We start from the raw sequence: 23,290 nt of genomic DNA on the forward strand, positions 1-23,290 counted from the left end.
TCAATGAAAATGTTGAGACAGTGTGCGACTGCAATAAAAAAGGCCAACACTATACTCAGGATTATTAGGAAGGGAATTGAAAACAAATCAGCCAGTATCATAATGCCCCTATATAAATCAATGGTGCGACCTCATTTGGAGTACTGTGTACAGTTCTGGTCACCACACCTCAAAAAGGATATTATAGCATTGGAAAAAGTGCAGAAAAGGGCAACTAGAATGATAAAAGGGTTGGAACACTTTCCCTATGAAGAAAGGTTAGAACACTTGGGGCACTTTAGCTTGGAGAAACGATGGCTGAGGGGTGACATGATCGAGGTTTATAAGATTATGCATGCGACAGAGCACATAGAGAAAGAAGTACTTTTCTCTCTCACAATACAATAACTCGTGGGCACTCAATGAAATTGCTGAGCAGTTGGGTTAGAACAGATAAAAGGAAGTACTTCTTCACCCAAAGAGTGATTAACACATGGAATTCACTGCCACAGGAGGTGGTGGAGGCTACAAGCATGGACAGCTTCAAGAGGGAATTAGATAAACATATGGAGCAGAGGTTCTTCAATGGCTATTAGCCGCAAGGTATATATAAAAAATCTCAGTCTGGGGCAAGTGATGCATTGTATTCTTGGTGCTGGGTGGGCAACAGTGGGAGGGCTTCTAGTGTCCTGGCCCCACTGATGGACCTCCTGATGGTATCTAGTATTTTTGGCCACTGTATGACAGAGTGTTGGACTGGATGTGCCATTGGCCTGATCCAGCATTGACTTCTCTTATGTTCTTACCCAATCCCTCCCCAACAACAGATGTAGTCTTCCCACACTTTTTAAAAGAAAACCCATAATACTACCCACTCAGCATTAAATCATTATACAAAGCATTATAGAAAAGCTCAATGAATAAATAAATACATGTTGCCATTATAGAAGGGATAATGTATATAATATTTTATAATGGAAAAATGTATTTGGTGAGCTTTGGATTCTTATGCAATAATAGCAGAGCACTCTCCCAAGTCTATAAATATTCAATTTCTAGCAGGAGTTGTTTCTGTAGATTGTATTGCCTTTAGAGATGTTGTACTACCATTCAAAGTTGCCTAGTTTGACAGGAACAACAGCCTCTAGCACATTAGCATGCCTGCAGTAAGAAGTGCAATTCCAGAATAAATTAACAATCGCTTGTGGAATGTTAAAAGAATCCGAAAGAGTAAAGATAGCTATATTTCCAGCAATTTCCAATCATCATATCTGATCAATTTAGGCAAGTTTCAATGGATTTACACACACATGTTATAGATTACAGCCAATACATGTACTGTATCTTACAGCACTATTAACAGTAAGAAATCCATCAGCATGCTCATTTACCTAGTAGAACTTATGTCCAATGTGTATACAGTATACGCAAGATAAAGCTGAATTAACAGAAAGGGCAGCTCACTGCTGTCAGAATTATATATGACTCTATGAATGTTATAAGTGGTAAAATTTCCTGAAGAATGACAGATTACCATCCACATTTCAATTTAGTGCCTAGGCCTGTCTCAATTGTAACTTATAAAAGTCAAATATATTGATCCCTAGAAAATAACACCACAAAAATATTTGCAGCTAAAACTAGGGGAGTGCAAAAAACAAATTCAATGCAAATAATCGGTGACTACCTTTTTGGAAAATTCAGACGCTTTTTGCTCACTTTCCTCTACTTTTGCTTTGTCCACACAGATATCTGTAAGGATTAAGAACAAATTTGAAATCCACATTAAAAGGCAAATATCTAATAAATACGTTATTCAAAGTTATACAAAGCAAACGCTCCTCCTGAGCCAAAGCAAATATTTCAAAATGTTCCCTATTTTAAGATTCAACCAAGCTTCTACAATAATCATTTTGAATTCCAGCTAGATTCTTTCTGGGTTAGAAGCATTTCTTCTAACTCAAGGAGGAAGTCTTCTTCCCCCACTATGTATAACTCAAATTTTGATCAACAATTAAAGCCAGTTATTTGCTAGTGAATCCTGATGATCTTAGCAGAGATTTTAATATTTTATTTATTCAGATATTTATACCCCACTTTTCTCCCTAATTAAAATAAAAAGCAGTTTATAACATCATTGTCCTGTCCTCCTTTTTATCCTCTTAACAACAAACCTCTGAGGTAGGTTAGGCTCAGAATGACTAGTCCAAGGTCACCCAGTGATTATATGGGATGAGGGAATTCAAGTCTGGGTCTCCCAGATCCTAATCCAACCCTCTAACCACTACACCACACTGGCTCTGAGCTACAGCTGGGTACAAAATAACTATACAGCTTTGTTGTTTTCTCCCTAGTCAAGCCTACTTCAATAGTCCACTGATTTCAATACGAGAGTTATATGCTTCACTATTCTCCCATGAAGTCAGTGGAATTTAGAATTACTTAATTTTGACAGGATTGCAAACAGTTAATTGGTGAGAAACATCTAATTCACAGCTGTGTAGTACTAAATTGTACATACCAACAAGATGAGTGAAGTCCACATCCAACCTTCCTCTGCACTTGAAATCGGGATCCATTCCACTACAGTGCAACACAATCTGAGAAACACATTCTTCTACTATCTTGTAATACTGTGGGCTGGTGGCAAACACACACACAAAATCCCTAGTTATTTCATTTTAAAAAATAAGGAGCTACATATAAGGTGAAATATTTTAATCTACTTAATAAGGGACATTTGGATTGGTGGTTTCTTAACACTTGGCACACAGTGAATCCCCCCATCCTTCTCTTTGAATGCATGTGTTCCAGCCACCTACTCATGGGAATAAGAAGTCTATGCATGCTTTCCAGAGCTTCACTCAACCTGCTCTTTTTATGCAATACACATTATTCGCACACCAGAATATGAATAACTCACAAAATGCAGAAAGGGTTAGCTGGATATCCTTAGAGGGGCAAGCACAGACCTCATGTTCAACATAATTCCGGGGGGTAGGAAACAGATTTCTACTACTGAGGCTCTATTAATCCAGTAGACCATGACCTAAGGCTATAAATCAAATGTAAAACCTACAATTAAGTAGTTTTTCAGTTCACAAATTATCCTTTACATCTTTGATCAAATTAGCAGCTTTCCCAACGATACTTCCTAGACTGAAATATTCATTTATTTAGAAAATTTATATGCCACTTCTAGAACATTTTTAAAAGATCAAACCCTTAATTTTAAAAACTGTGCCAAAACCTGGAGCTGGTAAATCTATGAGAAGATATGCTAAACACTAGAATTATATTGAGCGCTGCATTGCTATATTATTCCTTGGTGCGGGGAGATGCATTTCAAAAAATGTTAATATTTTACACTAAAAGACTTGAAAATTCAGAAGCAGCACACAATATTCACTGACCACTACCCCTTCAGAAACAGCTACAAATCTTTTACTTGACATGTTAACATTCCATGTACAGAAGTATTAATGATCAAGATATCTTCAAGCAACTGCAAACATATTCTGTTTGCCTTTGAACGCATAACTGACTTACCGGACATAATAATCATTCCTGATCAGTAGAAAGTGTTGCAAAATGGATAAGAAATAATTTTCAGATGCTGTGTCTTTCAACATGTTATATAATAGGTGGTAGACCTCATTCACATCAGTTCAAGGATTGTCAAGGAAATGACAAAAAATATCAACAAGTGTTCACAGGAATAGATTTCTCTGCTTTTGAAGGTCAGAATCCAAATGTATTCAACTCGTACAAGGCCACTTTAGACTTAAATATCAGAATGCCACATTGAATCCACTTTATATCGAGCTTTTGGATTCCAAGTTAATTCAATGAAAACAAGCATGGGACCTAATAGGTCTCACAACAGCGAGGAAATCATCCCCCACACTTCCTCACCTCTTGTTGTTCCCCTGACAAATGCCCTAACTCTCCCTATCTCCAACCCTCCTTCTGAGCAGTTTCCTGCTCACAAGTTTTCCTCTCCCCTCACCCAATGCTGTCCATCATATTTTCAGAGCTTTTCAACATAACTATCAGCACGTGCACCAATGTCACCATTTCTCCGGGGGGGGGGGGGAATATGTTAACTCCATATGCTTTATAAAAAAACCTGTCTTTTTTGTAAATCTGGGAGCTCCCTTGGATTTACAGAAAAGTCTTTACCCATAGGAGATCCCATTGAGCTTTTTTTTTCCCCATCTGCAAGGTGAAGCAAAGTTCAGAACTGGGCATGTGACAAGTAGAAGCCTCACATGATTTGCAGGAGGGTGCCATCCTCCCTCCCCCGCTCACTCTACCAGCCCTGCTCACTCTGTTGGCCAGCAGTGCTACCATATCTGCATTCTGGCTCATGTGACAATATCTATGGCAGCAGTACAGGGAGCAGCACATTCACATGGGATCAGGCTTAGAATTGAATATACAATATTACTATTTATTATGAATATTTTTTTCTGAAGAAGTGTGCATGCATGTGAAAGCTTATACCTTGAATAAAACTGTTAGTCTTAAAGGTGCCACTGGACTCAAACTTTGTTCTGTTGAATACGTGCAGTATAAACAAAAAAAATTTGAGAATAAACAAAATTAGCAATATCTCTTTCTCCAAGACAGCTGGAAAGTCCTCTTTGAAATCAAGGTTACACTGACACACACACCAATCTCTTCCTGTGTTGTCACATATTTACTGGGTTCTCCCAGAGGTCAATTTCTTTGTATAACAATATGAGTGTCATGACATATTTCAAAGGATTAAAAAACAAAGCATAAAAATGTGAACATAAGCAACACAAGAATTATATGGTGGAAAGATTCCATATCTATTGACAGCAATTATTTTAAATGACAAGGAAAATTTGCCAGTTGTGGTTTCTACTGTAACTGAAGCATTGTGACCTGGCAAACCGACGTACGCAAGGAGGAGATGATGGAAGAGTGTGGCTGAACATCACATACTTATTTGACCTACTCAAGCCTTTTAAGCCTCCCTACACTTTACCATCTTTAAAAAAATAAGCACCTTAAAACAGAAACACCCACCTATAAACTTAAGCTTCTAACTTAACAGTGACCATCTGTTTCTAATGTACTTAGCGGTTGACCATCATGAAAGAAAGGCTGTATACTGAAAATTATCTTATATAATTTTGTTGTATACTGTATATCAAGAAAAAATGTATACCATTTTAAAAACAATCCAAATTGGTCTCTATCAAGTCTTAATATCAGTGTCAAAGAACACCAAATTAGCTGTTTATTCTCAGATAGTCATGCATACCTCAAACAATGAGATTGTAATACTTTTGTTTTCTAAATCTTTCAAGTATTCTTGAAAAGTTCTTATTTTCCTTGCAATTTTAACTCACCTCACCTAACTTCTCTCACCTTCCATAAACTTTCTAATCAGCACATCTTGATCTCAAAACTATCCAATTTACTGCTAATGTCAGTATTTCCTGGAGATTGTCATTGTTAAAAAGGATATTCCATTTCAACTTTGATATCATTGAGCCGATGGGCCAATTCAATTAAGTCTTCTTCTTTGTTTTCATCAAACACTTTCAACTGAATATCAAGCTCTTCATTCTCCTTTTCTTTTAGATCCTGGTGTTTCAGGAAATAAATTTTAAGGGAGATAAATATTTCAGATCATGTAGTAAAACGACTTCTATATGTTCTATGCATTGAGTATAAACTAGCATTAAAAACTTATGCCAAATTTCAAATAGAGTTATTACCACAACTGTATAGTGTTTCCATCCACTACAGGCATATGATTGAGATACATTAATTTACAATAAGATACCTACCAGCTATGCGATTTCTGGAATTTATACGTAACACCATATAGCCAAAGTCATAGTGTGACAAGAAAAACCCAGAGTATCTATAGAGTGTGACAAGAAAAACTCAGAGTAGCTATAGAGTGTTTCTAAACTAAATAAAAGAATTTGATCTAATAAAACAATTGAGAAAACATCTAACGGATACATGCAGTTACAACAGAATTTTTTGGTCATATGTGTTCATAACATTGACTACATTTTAATAGTGATATATTCACATTGATATATTCAAGCACAACAGTCCCAAGTATGGCGTACTGAAAATCCTATTTAAACTGCTGCTCTACTCTGCTCTCACAGTCACAAATGTATATTCCAATGTATGCCATTTAAAGAATTAGGAATTTTGCTCATGCATATTCCACAGAAAATCATGCACTAAAACACTGTGTTAAAGTGTTATCTTCAGTTGCAGAGCAGTCACATACTGCATCTTTATTTTTATGCTGTAGCACCTTGCTACATCAACACACCCCAACATTGACCTTGTCCCACTTTTTCCTCTTTAAAATGAGATTACACTAGTTCACAACACAGATCTTCTGACTAACAGATCAAATTTAGAATGGTGTTGATGGTATTTAACATTCTGAAGTGGCTTGGCTATAAAGAATGCATTTCTCAAACCATCACACGGTAAATATTTGTTCTGGGTGTATCCCATTATTGGAAATGTGGATCACTTCCAGTGGAAAGCCTGGCAATCTGAAGGCACACATATAAGACTGTACCCCTTTGTGCTGCATTAATTCACAATAACTGGCTTCCCACTATTTTCCCACTATGCACTGGCAAATAAAAAAGCAGAAAACTTATCTATATTTGTCCTTTTGTTTAACAACCTGGTTGAGTATATGAAATAATGGTTAAAAAATGAATTAAGCTTTAAGTGATTTTGACTATGTGGTACAGATATATTGCCTCCTCTTAAAGGCCAACATATAAGTTTTTGACTGTTAAGAATTTTTACTGGCAACTGATTTTAACCAGCTTTTGTATCTGATTATGGAACATCTCCGGCAGTTTACAATGTATGCATTGTTTAAGCATACACTTTGTGAACTTTTAAGTTTCTTATTCGTATAGAACTGTTACATTTACATAAAACTGTTTTGCCCTAAGTGTGACTATAGCGATGATTATCTGTAACACATAAAAAGCACATGCATCAACGCTGGTTTTGTAAAAAAAAATATATATATATTCCAAATTTTTATAGCATGCCACACTAGAGATTGTTGGGATTAATATATCACCTTGAAGTTCTTTTACTATGTTCCCTTTTATTTCGTAGGTTTCAAAAGACATTCGATAATCACAAGTGAGGACATTCAAAGACGATTACAGAAGGAGAAGTAGGATGACCCGGCGTGGCGTCTATAACAAAAATGTTAGCAATGTGGAACCCACAGTTAGCCACATAGAACAGCTCACAGTGATGAGTAGTGGATTTGCATATCGAGAATATAAAGCTGTTATTTATCCATGTAACAAGATCACTTAAGTAACATTTTATTTTCAAGATAGAGAACGATATGCAAAAATATAAACAGGAAAGGCAAATTTGTTCCACACAACATAATTATGCCTAAATCATCAAACCATTAACTATGTATAGTATAGTATAAATCATAAAAAGAATGAAATGAATATCTTATAAAGTCAAAGATGGTACTTTAACAACTACCTACAATAAAAATAGAAATGTGTCAAGAAAAATTCATTGAATTCAGGTATGAGATAGATCAGAAACACCAACTGTTCTTCTTCTAGTAATAGTAAAACATTGGGGGGTGGGGGTCTCCAAACTCAAAAGGACTAAAAATCTGTAGTTCTAACAGTTAAGGTTAACCATGGTAAGAAAACATCTTCAGATCCTGGCTTCAGACAGAGGTTTCACAGAACCTACCTAACCACAATTAGTGAAGTGTCCTACATTTAGATAATCACACTAACCCTATCTAGTTGAATTAAGCCATGGTTTGGCAAGATATCTGGACTGGGCCTCACTTTAGAAGACAGGAACATAATTCTGCCATTTCCACAAAAATGTACATAATTCCAATAGTGACTTAATAACTGAATTTAGTTCTATGTTTCGAAACAATGAGTATGTTTAGTAAAGTACGTTATGACTTTTTAAATAAAAGGTCCCGTGCAGCACCTCTTACACTTTCACTGAAAACCAAGTTATATTTATTTGAAGTTATCTGAAGTTTACAAACAAAAGGCCCAATCTACAGTTGTATAATAAAAGATTTAATTAAAGTCGAACATCTCTCGGTCACAATGCTCCACTAGAAGGCTGGCTGTGCAATAGTTGTCCCCAACCACCACTGTGTAATTGATCAGACCTACTCATTCCCTGCTTTATTAAATGAGTAAGCCAGTGATTATCCATACTCACCTATCAACCTCCCCTTTACACTTCTGTATTCCTTTATTAAAATGTGAATCCTTAACTGAACATTCAAATTAAAAACTAAATTATGTCAAAGGTTAAGAAATAATCTTGACTATTAATTTGTTATCCTGATTGGATTTCATATTACCCAATAAAGGTATGGAACTGAGCACTAAGGGGAAGGAGTTGTACCACATATCCAACATATATTTTTTCAAAACTGTAGGATTGAATGGAAGCCAGCTTATTCTGTCCTGTTGGGTTGTGGAGGACAATATACAATTCCCACTTTTCACTCAATGATCATTTTGTATGAAAAACAGGGTATTTAATTTGACATATTTAAGTCAAAGTTTTAGTACTATAGTGAATAGTTATTCTATATTTTCATATGACTTTTTGCCTACACTGTCACTCACATAAATGTGCCCCAGCTGGAAAAGTGAGCAAATACATATTTTATTTAGTCTAAAAACAACAAGTTTTGTCCTCATCTCTGATTTGCTGTAAGTATACTGAACTAAAAAGAAAATCCTTCTTATTGCCTGCTGGTGCATCACAAAACTCTTAAAGCAACATGGTGGTTTGCCATTTTTGAAATACAAAACTATACATTCAGACAACACGCAAACAGAGAGAGAAAACAGTTTGCAAACAATGAAGAATGTTCATGTCACACAATGGTGTGCTAAACTTTTTCGTCCATACAAGACTTTCCAATCAGAATAATAAGAAAAGCTGAAGGACAATGCAGAGACTTGACAGAAATGTGGCAACTACATATATAAAAACTGAGGGGGAAACCATGAAGCAGACATATTGCACCCCAAAGATACCACATGTTCGGACTGAGCCTATAATGTTTTCAAGTGTACAGTAGCCAGTTTTATGAGGCTAATTGACTAGTGAGGTTAACCACCAGTGGCCCAAAAAAATAAGTTACAGAGGCTCTGTTTTCAGAAAAAATGACACATCACCTTACAGAATAATTTTGCTTCCATGTTCAAGTCCAGCCTGATGTCTGCACAAACAACTGTTCAGGAGGGTCATACCAGTTAAATCGAGAAATAATGTATTTCTTAGTTTGAGAGTGAAATAATTCACCAGGGAACTGTGGCCATAATCTTTTAACACGCTAGAGATTCTAAGAAAAATGGGTTATAAAGTTTCAGATCTCCCAAATGCAACATATTACAGTTACTGCATTTGCTTGATCAAATGCCAAGCGCTTAGTTTTGTGAGAGACTGTTGTGAAAAATTATAGCCACATGCTAAAATGCAAAAGGCTGATGCTGCAGTGAGCACTTGTGTGTGATAAGTCAGTATTGCTTCTGCGTTATCCAGCTTCGGGTGCTCCTAAATAACCAAGCTAAATTCATTGGAGAACTGCATTTTCAGCAGTTTGTTTATTTTTGCAACAAAACAGAACCCAAATTCATTTTTCCTTCATAAACAGAAGACAGGTATAATCAACATTCATTTGAATACCAGTGGGTCTTTAGAACACACGATACATCTGCAAATGATTCTAATTTAATATTAAAGGAGAAGAGGAAGAAAGGAACCAAGTTACCAGTGAATACAATGTATGATTTTTATTGAGAGCCATTAACAAAAAGGAGGGAGGCTGGGTTCCACAGAGTTACTTCAGGAGTATCTCGGACATAGTGTGCACCAGTTGTGTCTGAGGCCTCCCCCCCTTGAACCCGCCTCTTCCATTCCACTTTTTTGCAAACTCCTTAGAGTAGACTAGTAATGAACCAAGGTATATGAAAGATAACCTGCTCCTAAATAGGGCTGTCCCACACTCCAAAATAATTTTCAGAAACACACATCCTCTTCAAAAGTTAGGTGGCTGTTGGCTGGAGCTAGGCCTCCTATGTTGTAATGTTCCAGTTATCAAACGTGGATGTGGCGCGCACGCGCGCTACACATGCCAGCCGGGAGTACCCCGCTGCGGCTGAATTCACACTTGGCAACCCTATTCAGTAGCACTTCATCTTTGACTTTCGGATGCCAGTTAACAGTGCTATCCTAAACAGAATTAAATCAGTCTAAATCCATAGCGTAGTAAATACATTCAAGGGACCAGAAGAAAGTCTATAAATATGCACCAATACAACTTTTTTACACAGAGACTAGCAAGGGATTTATTTATTTTTTTGCATTTAAACAGTATATTTGCAAGAACTGTATTACTACAATAAAAGTGCTATTATCCGGCCAGCACTCAATGAGGATGGGGTTAACAGTTAATCAAATCTACTAGATACTCAAACTCCACCCTCTCCCAATGTACTGCCCCACCCTAATATCCGGAAAAATCTGCAGCAATCAAAACTCACTGTGTTGGGAATGCCATGATGCTGGCTCCCACATCTGGCAAGGCCCTTTCCCTCAAGCCAGGGACATACCCTACATAGAAGAAAGACAAGTGGTCTAACTGCTCAGGAGCCCTCCCTCAGTGCTGGCTCTCAACAGTTCAAAACTGAATGAGGGGAGAGAGGGCGAGTGAGGATAATGCCAGCTGGTGATAGCAGAGGTCAGAAGGCCAGCAATGGTCAAACACATCAAGCTGGATATGTGGAGAGGCAGCAGTGGGGTGTGGCCATGACTGAGGACACAATGCTATGGTGGGTGACATGGAGGAGCTCATTCTCTAGACGATGCTAGTTAACTGAGCCTTCTGGATAAACAGCTGCTGGATAACAAAACTTTTCTGTATTTATAATCTCTGTAAAATGCTGTGATACTTTACCATATCATACCTCGTAGGTCGTTTTAAGGTAGGGGGTTCAGACTGAAAGAGCAAACTGGTGGGACTTTTTAGCATTTCCTCCATGTCACAAGTCCTGACCCTACAAACTTCTCTGGCTCATACAAATAAATGTCCTAAATGCTTAGCACTAATGAATATAACTAACAATTACTGAAGAAATGCAGAAAAAAATTCCCTTAATATAAATGCGTATCTATAATGCTTGCAAGTTTTGCTCTCATTTTGCAGTTATTAAAGTTTATTAAAATATGAAGTAAAACTTGGTTACAACATGCACAACTTGCCTAAGATTTATAATCAAAAGGCAAGCTATCACGGCATTCAGCACATTAGTAGTTTCTGCATATAACTTACTGGCAATATTTTCTTTAGCCCACAGCGCAAGAATTCATTTCTCAAGTGTATCCTAAAATCAAGATCTTCAGGAGAAGTGACAAGGGCATTTATGAACTGCATGCAGGCTGCCTGTAATTAGAAATTATGGTAAAAGAAGCTTATTAGAATCAGCGTTCTCAATGCACAGAAGCAATAAACATTGCAAAAAAATCCTTATTAAACAAGAAAATACACAATTTAACTAAATCATTATTTTACAGAAGGCAGTAAGGTACTTAACCACCGTCTATATCACCATTAACATAGTCCCCACTTAGTCCAACCTCTATGTAGCAAGAGGATTAAATGAGGAATATTTGCTGCTGCTACTGGGGATAGTGCTGCTAACCAGGGGGGTGCACACACAAACAAAATGGTGTTTTGGGGTTCAGGTATATTGAACCAATTTTTTTTTTATATTTCCCAATGTTCCTGAATCCCAATATTGGTATGGTATTGGAATTTGGGAAATATTCAGAACTGCTGATTTTTTTCAGTTCCTTATCCCCTATGGGGACCATTATAGTCAATGAGCCCCATAGGTGATAATGGAAAATTGATTCAGGAGTATCTGGGGCTTTGGGGAAGCTGATTTTTGAGACAGATGCACCAAATTTGCAGCATAGCTGCTGGTACCTCTCCTCAACCCACCCACACGTGTTTCAAAAAAATTGGACCGGGGGTCAAATTCTATGGGCCCCAGAAGAACATGGCCCCATCCTCCATTGTTTCCAATGGAGGGGGGAGGTGTTTATAGGGACACAGTCCCTTTAAATGCCTTCTCCAAGCCACAGAACAGCAAGTAAACCCCAAAGCATTTAAAGGGATCAAAGTCCCTTTAAATGCCTGAGAGTTCACTCCAATGCTCTGTTACTGTGGCTATCTTGCAGCCACAAAAAATCCCGAATATTTTTGGGATTTTTTGGGGCGGCCATTTTTAGAGAGCTGAATCACTAGCCTCCTTGGTGATTGGCTGAGAAAATACCCATTAGGTATTTATTGGCTATTTTTTCGGATCGGTTTATACCAAGTGCATTTGTTGTTGTTAAGTCGCACAGTCGAGTCCGACTCTTCGCGACCCCATCGGCCAGCTCCCGCTAGGCATACCAACCAAGTGCATACTAACCAAAACAAGTGCTAGAAAGAAACAAGTTTAGTTAAAAGGATTAACAACACATCACATTTGACACATGTCACTAGTCAATAATTTCTGATGGAAGGGATGCACGAGCATCAAATAAAGATATATCTTTGCAACCGCCACTTCCTCACCATTTAAGTTTTAATAATGATGTAAGTCATATGAAATTAGGACATGCCTAAAGAGTGCAATGAGAATGGGTTGCCACAAGCTAAAGTAAAGTCTTTCAATACTGTACACATCTGTGACATTGTGGTTGTGTTGGCCTGAATTATCCTTGTTATGTTACAACCCTAACATGACTGTTTTTGCCAGAAGTAGTTCTGGCTTAAGCATTTGTATTAATACGGGTAAAGAGAACTTGGGTTTTTGTTGGTCAGGAACAAGTTAATGAGTCTTGCATCTGTACATTCATTCAAGAAGCCTGGATTAGAGAGATCACAAAAACTGCAAAGGTTTTAAAGGAGAGATTTTCTATGACACCAATATACAACTGAGTTTACCACATAAGCTAGGTAATGCCCTTGAGATTTAGATGCATCTCATCCTTTTTGTGCTTCTGTATTGGAAGTAAAATATTATTCGGCTATTATTTCGTTTTTACTTCCATTCGGTTCTTGGCCTTTTCCTGGGATCACTGTCCCTTCTCTGTGCATGTGAACGGCGACTCATTAACACAGGAAGCCCTGCTCAGCAGCAATCAGGAGCCATGCAGGGTCTTCCACTGCCCATTGTCCATTTTAAGATTACAGCAGTTATGTTCTGCTCAGGATGTGAACTGCTCTGCTCGGGGGGGGGGGGAGATTAAAGGGAACATTGCCTGGGATACCACAGTACAAGTGTTAAAGGACCAGATGCCTGAGCAATTTGCTGGTGAAGAACCACACTTTAAAATTTGGGAAATTATACTACTCCAACAATAAAGTATAGATAGTGGCAGTCACATTAAGCATTCTAACACCTGGTGGGAGTTGTATGATTTCCAAAGGAGCACAACCCTAAAGCAGCATGGGTCTCTTATTTATGAATTATCTAGTGTTTCTAGAATAATACAGGAAACATGTTCCTGTATTCTCCAAATACAATTAGAAATTACACAATTTAGCCCAAGATTTGTACACAAATATATCATCTGGGGGTTCTGACAAAACTATGTTACCTTTCTTTTTTGCCCAGCAGGACACATAGCATTGTGAGGGAAGGGTGAAGAGAGGGTAAAGAGAGGCACAATTTAGTTAGGGAAAATATGAGACAGAGGGAAGGATCATATGCTCTTTCCCCAGCATCATCACTCCAATCCAGTTCAGACTGACCTATGGCTGCTTTCAGGTACTGGGAGATCCAATAATGGATTTCTCATGTAATGTGTAGTTTCGACCTTAGTTCAAGTCGCCAAATATTAGTCTAAGCAGGTACCTAGGATACCATTTTACTGTATTTACTTCTCAGGGAATTTCTTAAATTTGTTTTTGATCTTCCCATGACATTTTCATTCATCACTTCTATTTACCTAGAGATTTTAGCATCAGGTTGTAATAAAAGTAAGTTTTGTTTCAGATCCTCACTGTCTATAGAAAACAGACCTGGCAATTACACTGTTCATAACACTGCTTGCATTCATCATAGAAAAGGGATGTCACTGCAGTATAACCTTGACCTTTTAAGGAACATAATCTTTTCTTCTGGCTCTTCTACAGCTCAAAGTTTTCATATTGTCATGTCAAGATTACAGAAATGATTCCTGTCTTATGGCCTTAACCTTACAGGGCAGAAGTCATGAACTCAATCATTATCTCATTCACAAGGTGGTATTCCAAAATGCTTTGATCCCTGTCATGATTCAGAGTGAATACACATTATGGGGAAGGGGCCTCACAGAGCAGATAGAGTAACTAACTATCAGAGGATTCTTGTTTGCACTCTATTAGGCTCCAAAAGCAGGTTACTCAGCGAAAAAGAAAAGAAACTTCTGGCACAACAACAAAACCTTAAAGAAACCTATACCACAGAAAAAGAAAATAACAACACCTTTTTTTAATGTACTTTAGCAGATGCAATTTGCATCACGCAGATCCAGGGGTCATGATCCACACAAAATTTGTGCGGGAGTGCCATATACATATTTGTGTACCAGTACAGCTTTACAGATACAATAAAGATTTAAGTGAAAGCTGATTCACATGTTGTAAGATTACTGCACTGAAATAATCTCCACTGAGGGGGGAAAATGTATTCCTAAGTACATTGTCATGTGGGGAGAATATGAGAGGATTTATTTTTCCCCATGAATAAGGGTACCACAAATCCAGTAAAACTATTTTCATGCGAAACAGCGGCCATGTTTCAGTAAGTAGTAAAATTCTAGACATTTCAATAGCCTATGTAAGTTCCTAAGAATTACTGGTCACTGAAGGTCAAATTCTTCCCCAAATTTCTAACAGTATTGATAGGGCTGGAAAAAATGGCCCTAAGAAGATCTGCATGAATATTATTTTCAAATAAAGCAACACAGATGGATCTCCAGGATGCTATACTGTTCTGCAGAAAAGAATCCTGGAGCACTAGTCCTTTAGCATGTTCTGCTGCTTAACACACACACACACAGACCGCTCTACTATTATCACCAAATCATTTTCTGCAGTTACTTATTACACAACATAAAGAGTATCATGAATTAAAAATCAAAAGAGCCATCATTTCAAGTTGAAAACCTGAAGAACCTCACCTGTAACTGCAAAGCTTCATGATTTTCAAGCCCCTCCACAATGTTAGAGAAACGTTCTCCATTGTTCCTCTCTGCTGCAATTGTTATGGCTCCTAAAATTTTATCCAGGCTGAAACGGAAATTCTGAATGTTATATACATAAGGTTCAGAATCTATGAGATGATTCAAAGTTGCAACTTCCTTTCTTAAAAACATTTTTGTGTCTCTCTTCGGGGGGGGGGAGAATTTACTAACTGCCAGCTCTAAGCACTTGGGGGGGGGGTGTTGCACCAAGAAGTATAATTTTGTCCTTCTCTGTTTGATATTGCGCATGTTCAGAGGCAGACAACTATTTTACAAAGGTTGAGAGCAAGGATGCAAACAGGTGCAAAAAATGCAGCACAGATTGTAAGTATATATTCAGCAGGCCAATTATATAAGTAACTCCAGTGTTATGACTCAGGACTGCTTCTTCTGCTTCATATCTCCCTGCGCACAACTCCTTTTCGGAGTTCACCTTCCCCAACAAACTTCTGTCATGGGATCCAATTTATGCCTATCCTATGACAATTCTGTTCATTTTCCACCCTTTCTTTCTTTGCACTGAGACAATGACACTCTCCTCAATGTAACACAAACCACAATTCACAATAAAACAAGAAAAGGAATGGGAGATGATAAACCATCACAGAAAGGCACCTGAAGTCTCTCTAGCAATGAAATGCAGTGGGCAGAAAAAGGAGATGGAATACATCCAGATGGAAAATTAATTCACTTCTGTTTGTTCTTCAGGCAGACCAGCTCATCATCTAAGAAAACTTTCTGCCATATTACTTACATATTTTCCTCTCCAATGATACAAATGGCAGAAAGTATTTTTACAGTTTCAGTCATCATATTTGGTTGCTTTGGATCGATTGCTCTGGCTAATAGCAAAAGACTTCTTTCATCTCCTAGAATTCTTTGCAGTCCATACTTTAAAACAAACAAACAAACAAATATGGTTAACTTGCCATGGGACACTTCCCATGAGAGTGTTCAAGACTGTAGACAGTGCATTTCAGTATGCCAGTCTTAAATCATTACTGTTTTTAAAACAAAAGAAGTAACAAGTCTTTGACATGAGCTAGTTTTAGACATGTTAAATTTTCAAAATGATTTAGTGGCTTCACAAATATGTACTAAAAACATCTTTTGGGCTATACTCAAATCAAATGATTCATCTGTGCAACAACAACATTATTTTCTGTTACCAAACAGGAGACCTTTTCAAAATGACTAACATACTGAAAAAGTCAGTGATAGTAATTAAAATCTTTCATCTGTGGCACTTGAACAAATCTATTCCCCATGTTTTAGGTCTTGCAAATAAAATTTTGAACCACAACAAGGGAAGACAAAAATAATTAAAATGAATATTTGAGAAACATACAACACACAACTTGAATTTTTCCACTGTATTATATAATAGTCATTCCTCAGCCTTACTACCCACATCATGTTAAGTAGTTTTCAGTGTAATCCCAAGCACTCTGACTTCAAGGGACTTAGAAGCATTTAATTCCATTTAGGATTGCATTGTTTATACAAGATACAATAGGATTCACAGTTATTTATCTGATATTCTGCTTTGACATCAATTGTATCAAGAAAATATAAGGTTTCTGTGAATGCTGCAGGAAAGTATGCAACATGTATTTTATATATTAATCAGCTATTTTAAAAATTTATTATTCAGTCTACTATTCTTCAACAGATTCAGGTGAACTGCTTTGCTGTTAAATAGTCAGAGAGGACACATCTCCCTGGCATCTAGAGAAGGAAAAGCCAAGGGGGTGCCTACAGCCTCAGGTGGAATGGCTGCCTATTAAAAGGGGGTTGGGATTCTAGTTTCTCCTTTGTCCCATCCTTCTCCCTATTTTCAAAGCAAATTTACTGTGTATTGGTAGGACAGGGAAAAGGGGAGGGATGAGCCAGGAAGACATTCCTCTGTTCTGGGGATGGGGGGACGACCCCCCCCCTCAAAACATGATGGAAAATGCTGAATTTATAAGAGCATATTCCTTTCCCTCAAACCCCTGCAACAACAGAGAGCTTGCACATGCACACTGCCCACATGCTGTCCACAAACAATGGCAACACAGACAGCAGGAATAAGGCCGGAGGCAACTAGCACTAACAGTTAGGCATAAGAGAAACAAACCATGTGCCAACTGCTACCCTCTATCAAGGACCTGGGAGTAGAGAAGGAGTTGGTCTTCTGGGAGGTATCTCCCTCACAGCTTAAAGGACTCAGTTCATTGTGTTGCCTCAGCCAACAGGATCCCACAGGTTCCTCTGGCTTGTTGGCTGAACAGAGGCAAATGGACTTTCTGGCAGCCATTTCACAAGATATATGCTTAACAGGCCTTTTTGCCCACTGACTATATGAAGGCAAGTCAACTCACCATAGCCCCTGAGCTCAAGCTGGTTCCACAGAGGCCAATCAACTCACCAGCTCAAGCAAAGGGACTGTACAAGTTGTCTCAGACCCAATTCCATTGAGCTGGGCAATATGTGGGAAAAGGATGGTTTTTGTTACATTGCCCCTCCCATTTTTGTACATATCTATATTCACTTATTTTCTTGAATTATCTTATCCATTTTCTTCAATTAAGTCTCTTGGGTGTTTTAACACCTTATAGCTTTTAGTATATTTGTATTAAATCTAGAAGCCTGAAGATTTAAAGAAAAGTTATTTTTAGCTTTTTTATATTACTTGTATTTTAGCTTACTTGTGTTAAATATAGAAGCCTGAAGACATAAGACCTTTATTTATCTTTGATATTTTAGACAACACACAGCATTTTTATATCACATACACAGGCCTAGATCCACCACAGCATTATCAAAGACAGAAAATCATTTGATCTGCAACAATGCTTCTGTGGATCGGAGCCATACATCATGGGAGTTAAGTTCATCAGAACCTCTGTTTGCTGGGTGCGTCTTCAGAACTCAAGCTCAAATTCCATTATGCCTGGTTTCTGTTCTAGTTGCAAAAGTAATTCCAGTTAAATTGGGTTACAGACCTATTATTCTAAAATTTCCTATTTCTAACAACACTGCCATGACCTGGATAGCCTAGGCTAGCCCAATCTCGTCAAGATCTTGAAAGCTAAGCAGGGTCGGTCTTGGCTAGTATTTGGATAGGCGACTTCCATGGAATATCATAGTCATGACGCAGAGGTAGGCAATGGCAAACCACTTCTCTTGCCTTTAAAACAAGTCTAGCTCACCACCTAGTGGTTCATAACACTAATCAGCTAGAATTAATGGCTGCCAGACAATATTAGGATCTCCTGGCTATACTACAAACAATGCCATACAATAATTACTATTATTACTATCAACACTTCAAACAAGAACCTCAGTCTACAACCAACTTTGGTTGTACACTGACACACCCCATTTGAAATTTGAGTTTTAAACAGATAAATTTGCTTACCAAATGCAGATATGAAAAAGAAGTTAAGCAGAATGATACTGTTGTTGTTGAGCTTTTGTTGAACACAAAGACTACCCAATATTTTTTATAACCAACTACTTCCAATTTTGTTTTTAAATGTTCCCTTCTTTGTAGGCAGAAAATAGTCTTCAGTAAGAGACTATAACCTTTTTCATACCCTGTAGAATACTGGAAACTCAGAACATACAAAATAATTCTCCAAACTTTTATACTTTTCTAAATCAATTAAGTGACCCCCAAACTAATTGACCATTATTTTTAATTTTTCTCTTCCAACAGAAGCAATAAACTACACAGGATAGGCTAAGTACATCTAATTTCCATTTCCTTATTGCAGTGATTTCTTTAAGACATAGTCAGTCATGACTAGATAGACTGAGCTCGGCCAAAGTAAAAACCAGAAGGAACTGAAAGTCTTACCTTATTATTCATAAATGCTTTGAGGCACTGTATAAGTTTATACTGATTCTTCTTGTCAATAGTTTCTTGCCTTTAAGGGGGAAACAGATGTTAAACAAAGGCATTTTATCAAATGTTATACTTTCTCCCCTCCCCTTCTTTGTAATTTCTGTACTTACTGTCTCTTGTCCAGGAGCTTCTCAAGAACATCCAGCAGAAGCCCAAGCCCTTCATGTCCAAAATTGTTAACCCAGCTGTGAAAAAATAAAATGCATATTAAATGTATATTTACTCTTGTTCATAAATATTTGCATAACCAGATTCAATACCCCAACAAGGCTTTCCTGTCAATGTGGAACTGCTACCACTTCTGAAAGTTATCTGGAACAGAGAATATATAAAATTTTTGTGTATGCAAATAAAACTCTTGATCAGGGCTAAATATCAAATGCTGAAATTGTAACTCAGGAATCAAAATGTGAAATATATATTTATATATATTCATTATGGTACCATCTATGCCCCAAGCCTGTGGACAGGGTCATCACGATGTGGGCACTTTGATAAAGAGGATGAGACTTTAGGAGATCGCCATCTTGCTATTAGGAAGTGAGCACCGATTACTGCTTTGTATATATGATGTTTTAATATTTGATACTATGTATTATTTAATATTAATATTTTAATGTTTTATGGATGTACTATATCGGCAGTGTGCCTTGTAAGCCGCCCTGAGCCTACGGGGAGGGCGGGATAAAAATCGAAATAATAAATAAATAAAAATAAATAAATAAATTTACTTGGACATATATATATAGGCTGCATCTAGACATGCAACAAGAAGGAACCAAAGTTCTGGGGATCATCTCCTCTCCCTCACCCTGTACAGCACTGAAAATGCAAGACAGGATTTCCTCAATAAACTGCTATTTGCCTTGTACACCAGGCACTACAAGACACAGTTTAATACTGGTTTAGGATTCTGATCTGTAAACAAAGAAACTAACAACAGTTCATTTAAGTGCCTGGCTTGGATGTTTTCGGAAGACTTGTTTGAAATTTTGGTGCTGCACATAAAGGGAGGAGGGAAGGAGACGACCTGAGCCCAAGGACTTCGGCTTATGTTAGGCACAAACCAAACCAAGCATGCCACACAGTTCCAACACAGTAGCCGCAGAGATTACTCTCCAGTATCTCTATAATCGAAGAGCTTCATCAACTGTGATCAAGGTAAAGACAACTCAAAAGGAGCCAAAATGATGATTCTTGTGAACAGAATAGAAAGAAATTTGCCATGCACTGTGTCATGTTAATATCACTTGATTATAGGAATTATCATGCAGAAAGCAAAAACACATGCAATGCAACCGCTAACAGTTCTATATGGAAATCATCTTCTTCCACACCATTTTCCCCTTCCAAGTGATAATATTCAACACACACAACCAAATAAGTAGAACACAGTCATGCTCATGAGTATCAATTTCACTTCAGACAACTTATTAAATAGGTCATTAGGGAAATGAAGGAAAATATAAATATAGATTAGCTGAAAACAACCTCGGGTGAATTTCCTGCACCTTTTTTTTGGCAGAAGTGTGTCTATAACTTTTTCCTTGTAGGACATTATCACCTCCACATTAGTAAACAATGTCAGCAAAGTACAGCCATAAATATAGTCTTTCCGTTAAAAAAGAATCACCTGGGGTACAAAACAACTCCCCAAATCTACTGTTGTTGGGGGGGTTGTTTGTTTCTTGTTTTCGTGTTTTACTTCTGGGGTGCTTTTTCTTTCTTCTTCTTCTTTTTTTTAACCCCAGTCCATACAATTTATTGAAATACAAAATTATCTCATGGGTTTTTTGTCAAAAAGTATTGATTAAGGGAAACATTTTTTAAGTGCTCTAGAGAGCTATGGACTCTTCAACACAAGCCAAGGAATGCTTTCTGATAACCTAGAAAACATTTGCCTCACCACAGATAGCTACATCTTGAGATAGAGAATTACACAATGTTATGAATTATCAATTTTAGGGGCTGTCTTTTAAAATGTATGGAACTTCGTTTTCCAATACCTTCGTTTCAAAACAAGGCTTTATAAAAGAATGGTACTGCACCAGTGTTATTATGCAAAGGGTGGATCTACCTGAAAGAAACATTCTGCCTTATGTGAAAGGGTGTCTTTAGGCTCTGGGTGTTTAGATACAATGATGACTTTTGCCAGTACAAATGTTTTTGTGGGAACTTTTCTACCCCAAGATATAATGGAATGTGACTTGGGGTACAGATATACCCCATGGTAATTTTCTGTAAAGGTTTTGTTATGAGAAGGGGCAGTCTTTATTTATTTATTTATTAAATAGGAAACTATGTACTAAATCAGCATTCTATTTCTTGTTCAATATAGAATCACAAGGAGTTGGAAAAGACCTTAGCAACAGTTAGTACAATCATAAAAGACTACCATCTCCTCATGGCTCTCTCTTATCTGTATCTAGAAGACTACAGCTGACACAAGAAGCAGGTCAATTAAATGAAAAGTACCACAATCTCAAACATTCTTATTGTGCTTTAAGTACAATAACTAAGTTTTAAACTAATATACACAGAGGCCATGTACAATATGCAAATCAGTCTCTCTCTCTCCTCTCATTCACTCTCTCGCACACACACTAACACAAATCCATTGACCAAAAGGGGAATATATCAATGCTGATGGGGAAGAGTCAACAATAGAACATGATAATTAGTACTGATATACCACTATTGAAAAGTGAAAGAATTCAGGCTGAGTCAAAAATAGCAATAAGCAACAGAGATGGGAGAAACTGCATGATGTTGGTGCCAAGAAAAGGAAAGAAATACGGACTAGTGTACTGCTTGGCATCTAGCTATATTCAAGAGTAATTCTATGGAAGAAACACAGATTGATGAAGCAGGGTTCCCTTCTGATTCTGCAAGGTGAACTGTCAGCAAGTCCCACTGTTACAACTATTGTTCCCTCCATATATTGACTCGCATATATGGACTGGCAACTGGAGGCTGCATGGTACTTCTCAAGGGTTGCTGCTCCTTACAGTATATGCTGTTCATGGACAGAGGAAAAAATGCTGTATTTTGCATTCCACTGCTTTCCAACACTGAAGGTCTTCTGATTTCATTCCATTGGTAACAAATAAAAAGGCAGGGGTTTTTTCCCCCCCTTCTTTTGTTCTGTGATTTCTCAACCACATATTTCCAAATAAGGAATACTGATTATCCATCAAATTAAATTTTAATCACGTACCATCACCTGAGACACCAATTTATTTTTATTTTATTATGACTGCATTGTCTATAGCCTCACTACAGTTCTATACAATCTTTTGAGATTTGTAAGTACATCATTAAGTCACTGTAAAGTACAGAAGTAGAACATGGTTGCACTTACCTGTAACTGTTGTTCGTCATGTTGACTTCTGTGCAGGCACACATTGCATGCTCAGGCCTGCCATCAGAAAGAACTTTCTAGTTTCTGTAGACTGGAAAGGCACATACCCCCTCTTGGCGCAAGTGGTCACGTTTTCTTGCTAAAACCAAGAGGGAAAAGAGCCATTTCCCCCTCAGTCCTCCTAAATTGCCAGAACCCCCCAAAGACCTTTAATGTCCGAGAGCTCAAAGCAGGGCAGGAGGAAGAGAATGTGTGCTTGCACAGAAGATAACTCAATGAAAAACACTTAGAAGTGCAACCCTGTTTTTGGCTTTAGTCTTCTGTGTAGTTCTACATTGGGAGAGAGTAACAAGCTATGCACCAGGAAGTGGGTATGAGTCTCTCAATCAAAGCAAGAATGTAGAATAGCTTTCCCAACAGCTGATTCTTGTCTGGCATATGTGTTCACAGCATAGTGGCATATGAAGGTGTCCACAGAAGAACACGCCACAGCCTTGCAGACATCTAATAGAGGGACACCATGAAGAAAGGTAGCTAGAAAAGTCTGAGTCCTGGTGGAATGTGCTCAAACTAACAGTGCACAAGAAACAACAGTTCACTATACATAGGGCTACCCTTGAAAACACTTTGGAAACTGCAGGTGGTCCAGAATGCAGTTGCCAAGTTGCCGACTGGAACATCATGGTCAACTCATATTACTCCAATTC

General features: G+C 37.7%; 1 protein-coding gene across 1 annotated transcript in view; it reads right to left on the minus strand.

The window, feature by feature from the left end:
* The window catches only part of DIAPH2 (diaphanous related formin 2), a gene marked incomplete at its 3' end in the record, with an annotated part of 192,240 nt that overhangs the window by 99,224 nt on the left and 69,726 nt on the right, over positions 1-23,290 (minus strand). Inside the window, exons 7-15 of the mRNA XM_015412100.1 lie at positions 19,333-19,407; positions 19,175-19,244; positions 16,085-16,221; positions 15,268-15,376; positions 11,381-11,491; positions 5,483-5,601; positions 3,529-3,645; positions 2,501-2,619; positions 1,667-1,731 (exon numbers count right to left, since the gene is read on the minus strand). Coding sequence (XP_015267586.1) covers positions 1,667-1,731; positions 2,501-2,619; positions 3,529-3,645; positions 5,483-5,601; positions 11,381-11,491; positions 15,268-15,376; positions 16,085-16,221; positions 19,175-19,244; positions 19,333-19,407 — 922 coding nt within the window. The remainder of the gene's footprint in view (positions 1-1,666; positions 1,732-2,500; positions 2,620-3,528; positions 3,646-5,482; positions 5,602-11,380; positions 11,492-15,267; positions 15,377-16,084; positions 16,222-19,174; positions 19,245-19,332; positions 19,408-23,290) is intronic.

The sequence above is a fragment of the Gekko japonicus genome, unplaced genomic scaffold (assembly GCF_001447785.1).
Source record: "Gekko japonicus isolate JY-2015 unplaced genomic scaffold, Gekko_japonicus_V1.1 scaffold1575, whole genome shotgun sequence".
In the NCBI taxonomy this organism is placed as follows: domain Eukaryota; kingdom Metazoa; phylum Chordata; class Lepidosauria; order Squamata; family Gekkonidae; genus Gekko; species Gekko japonicus.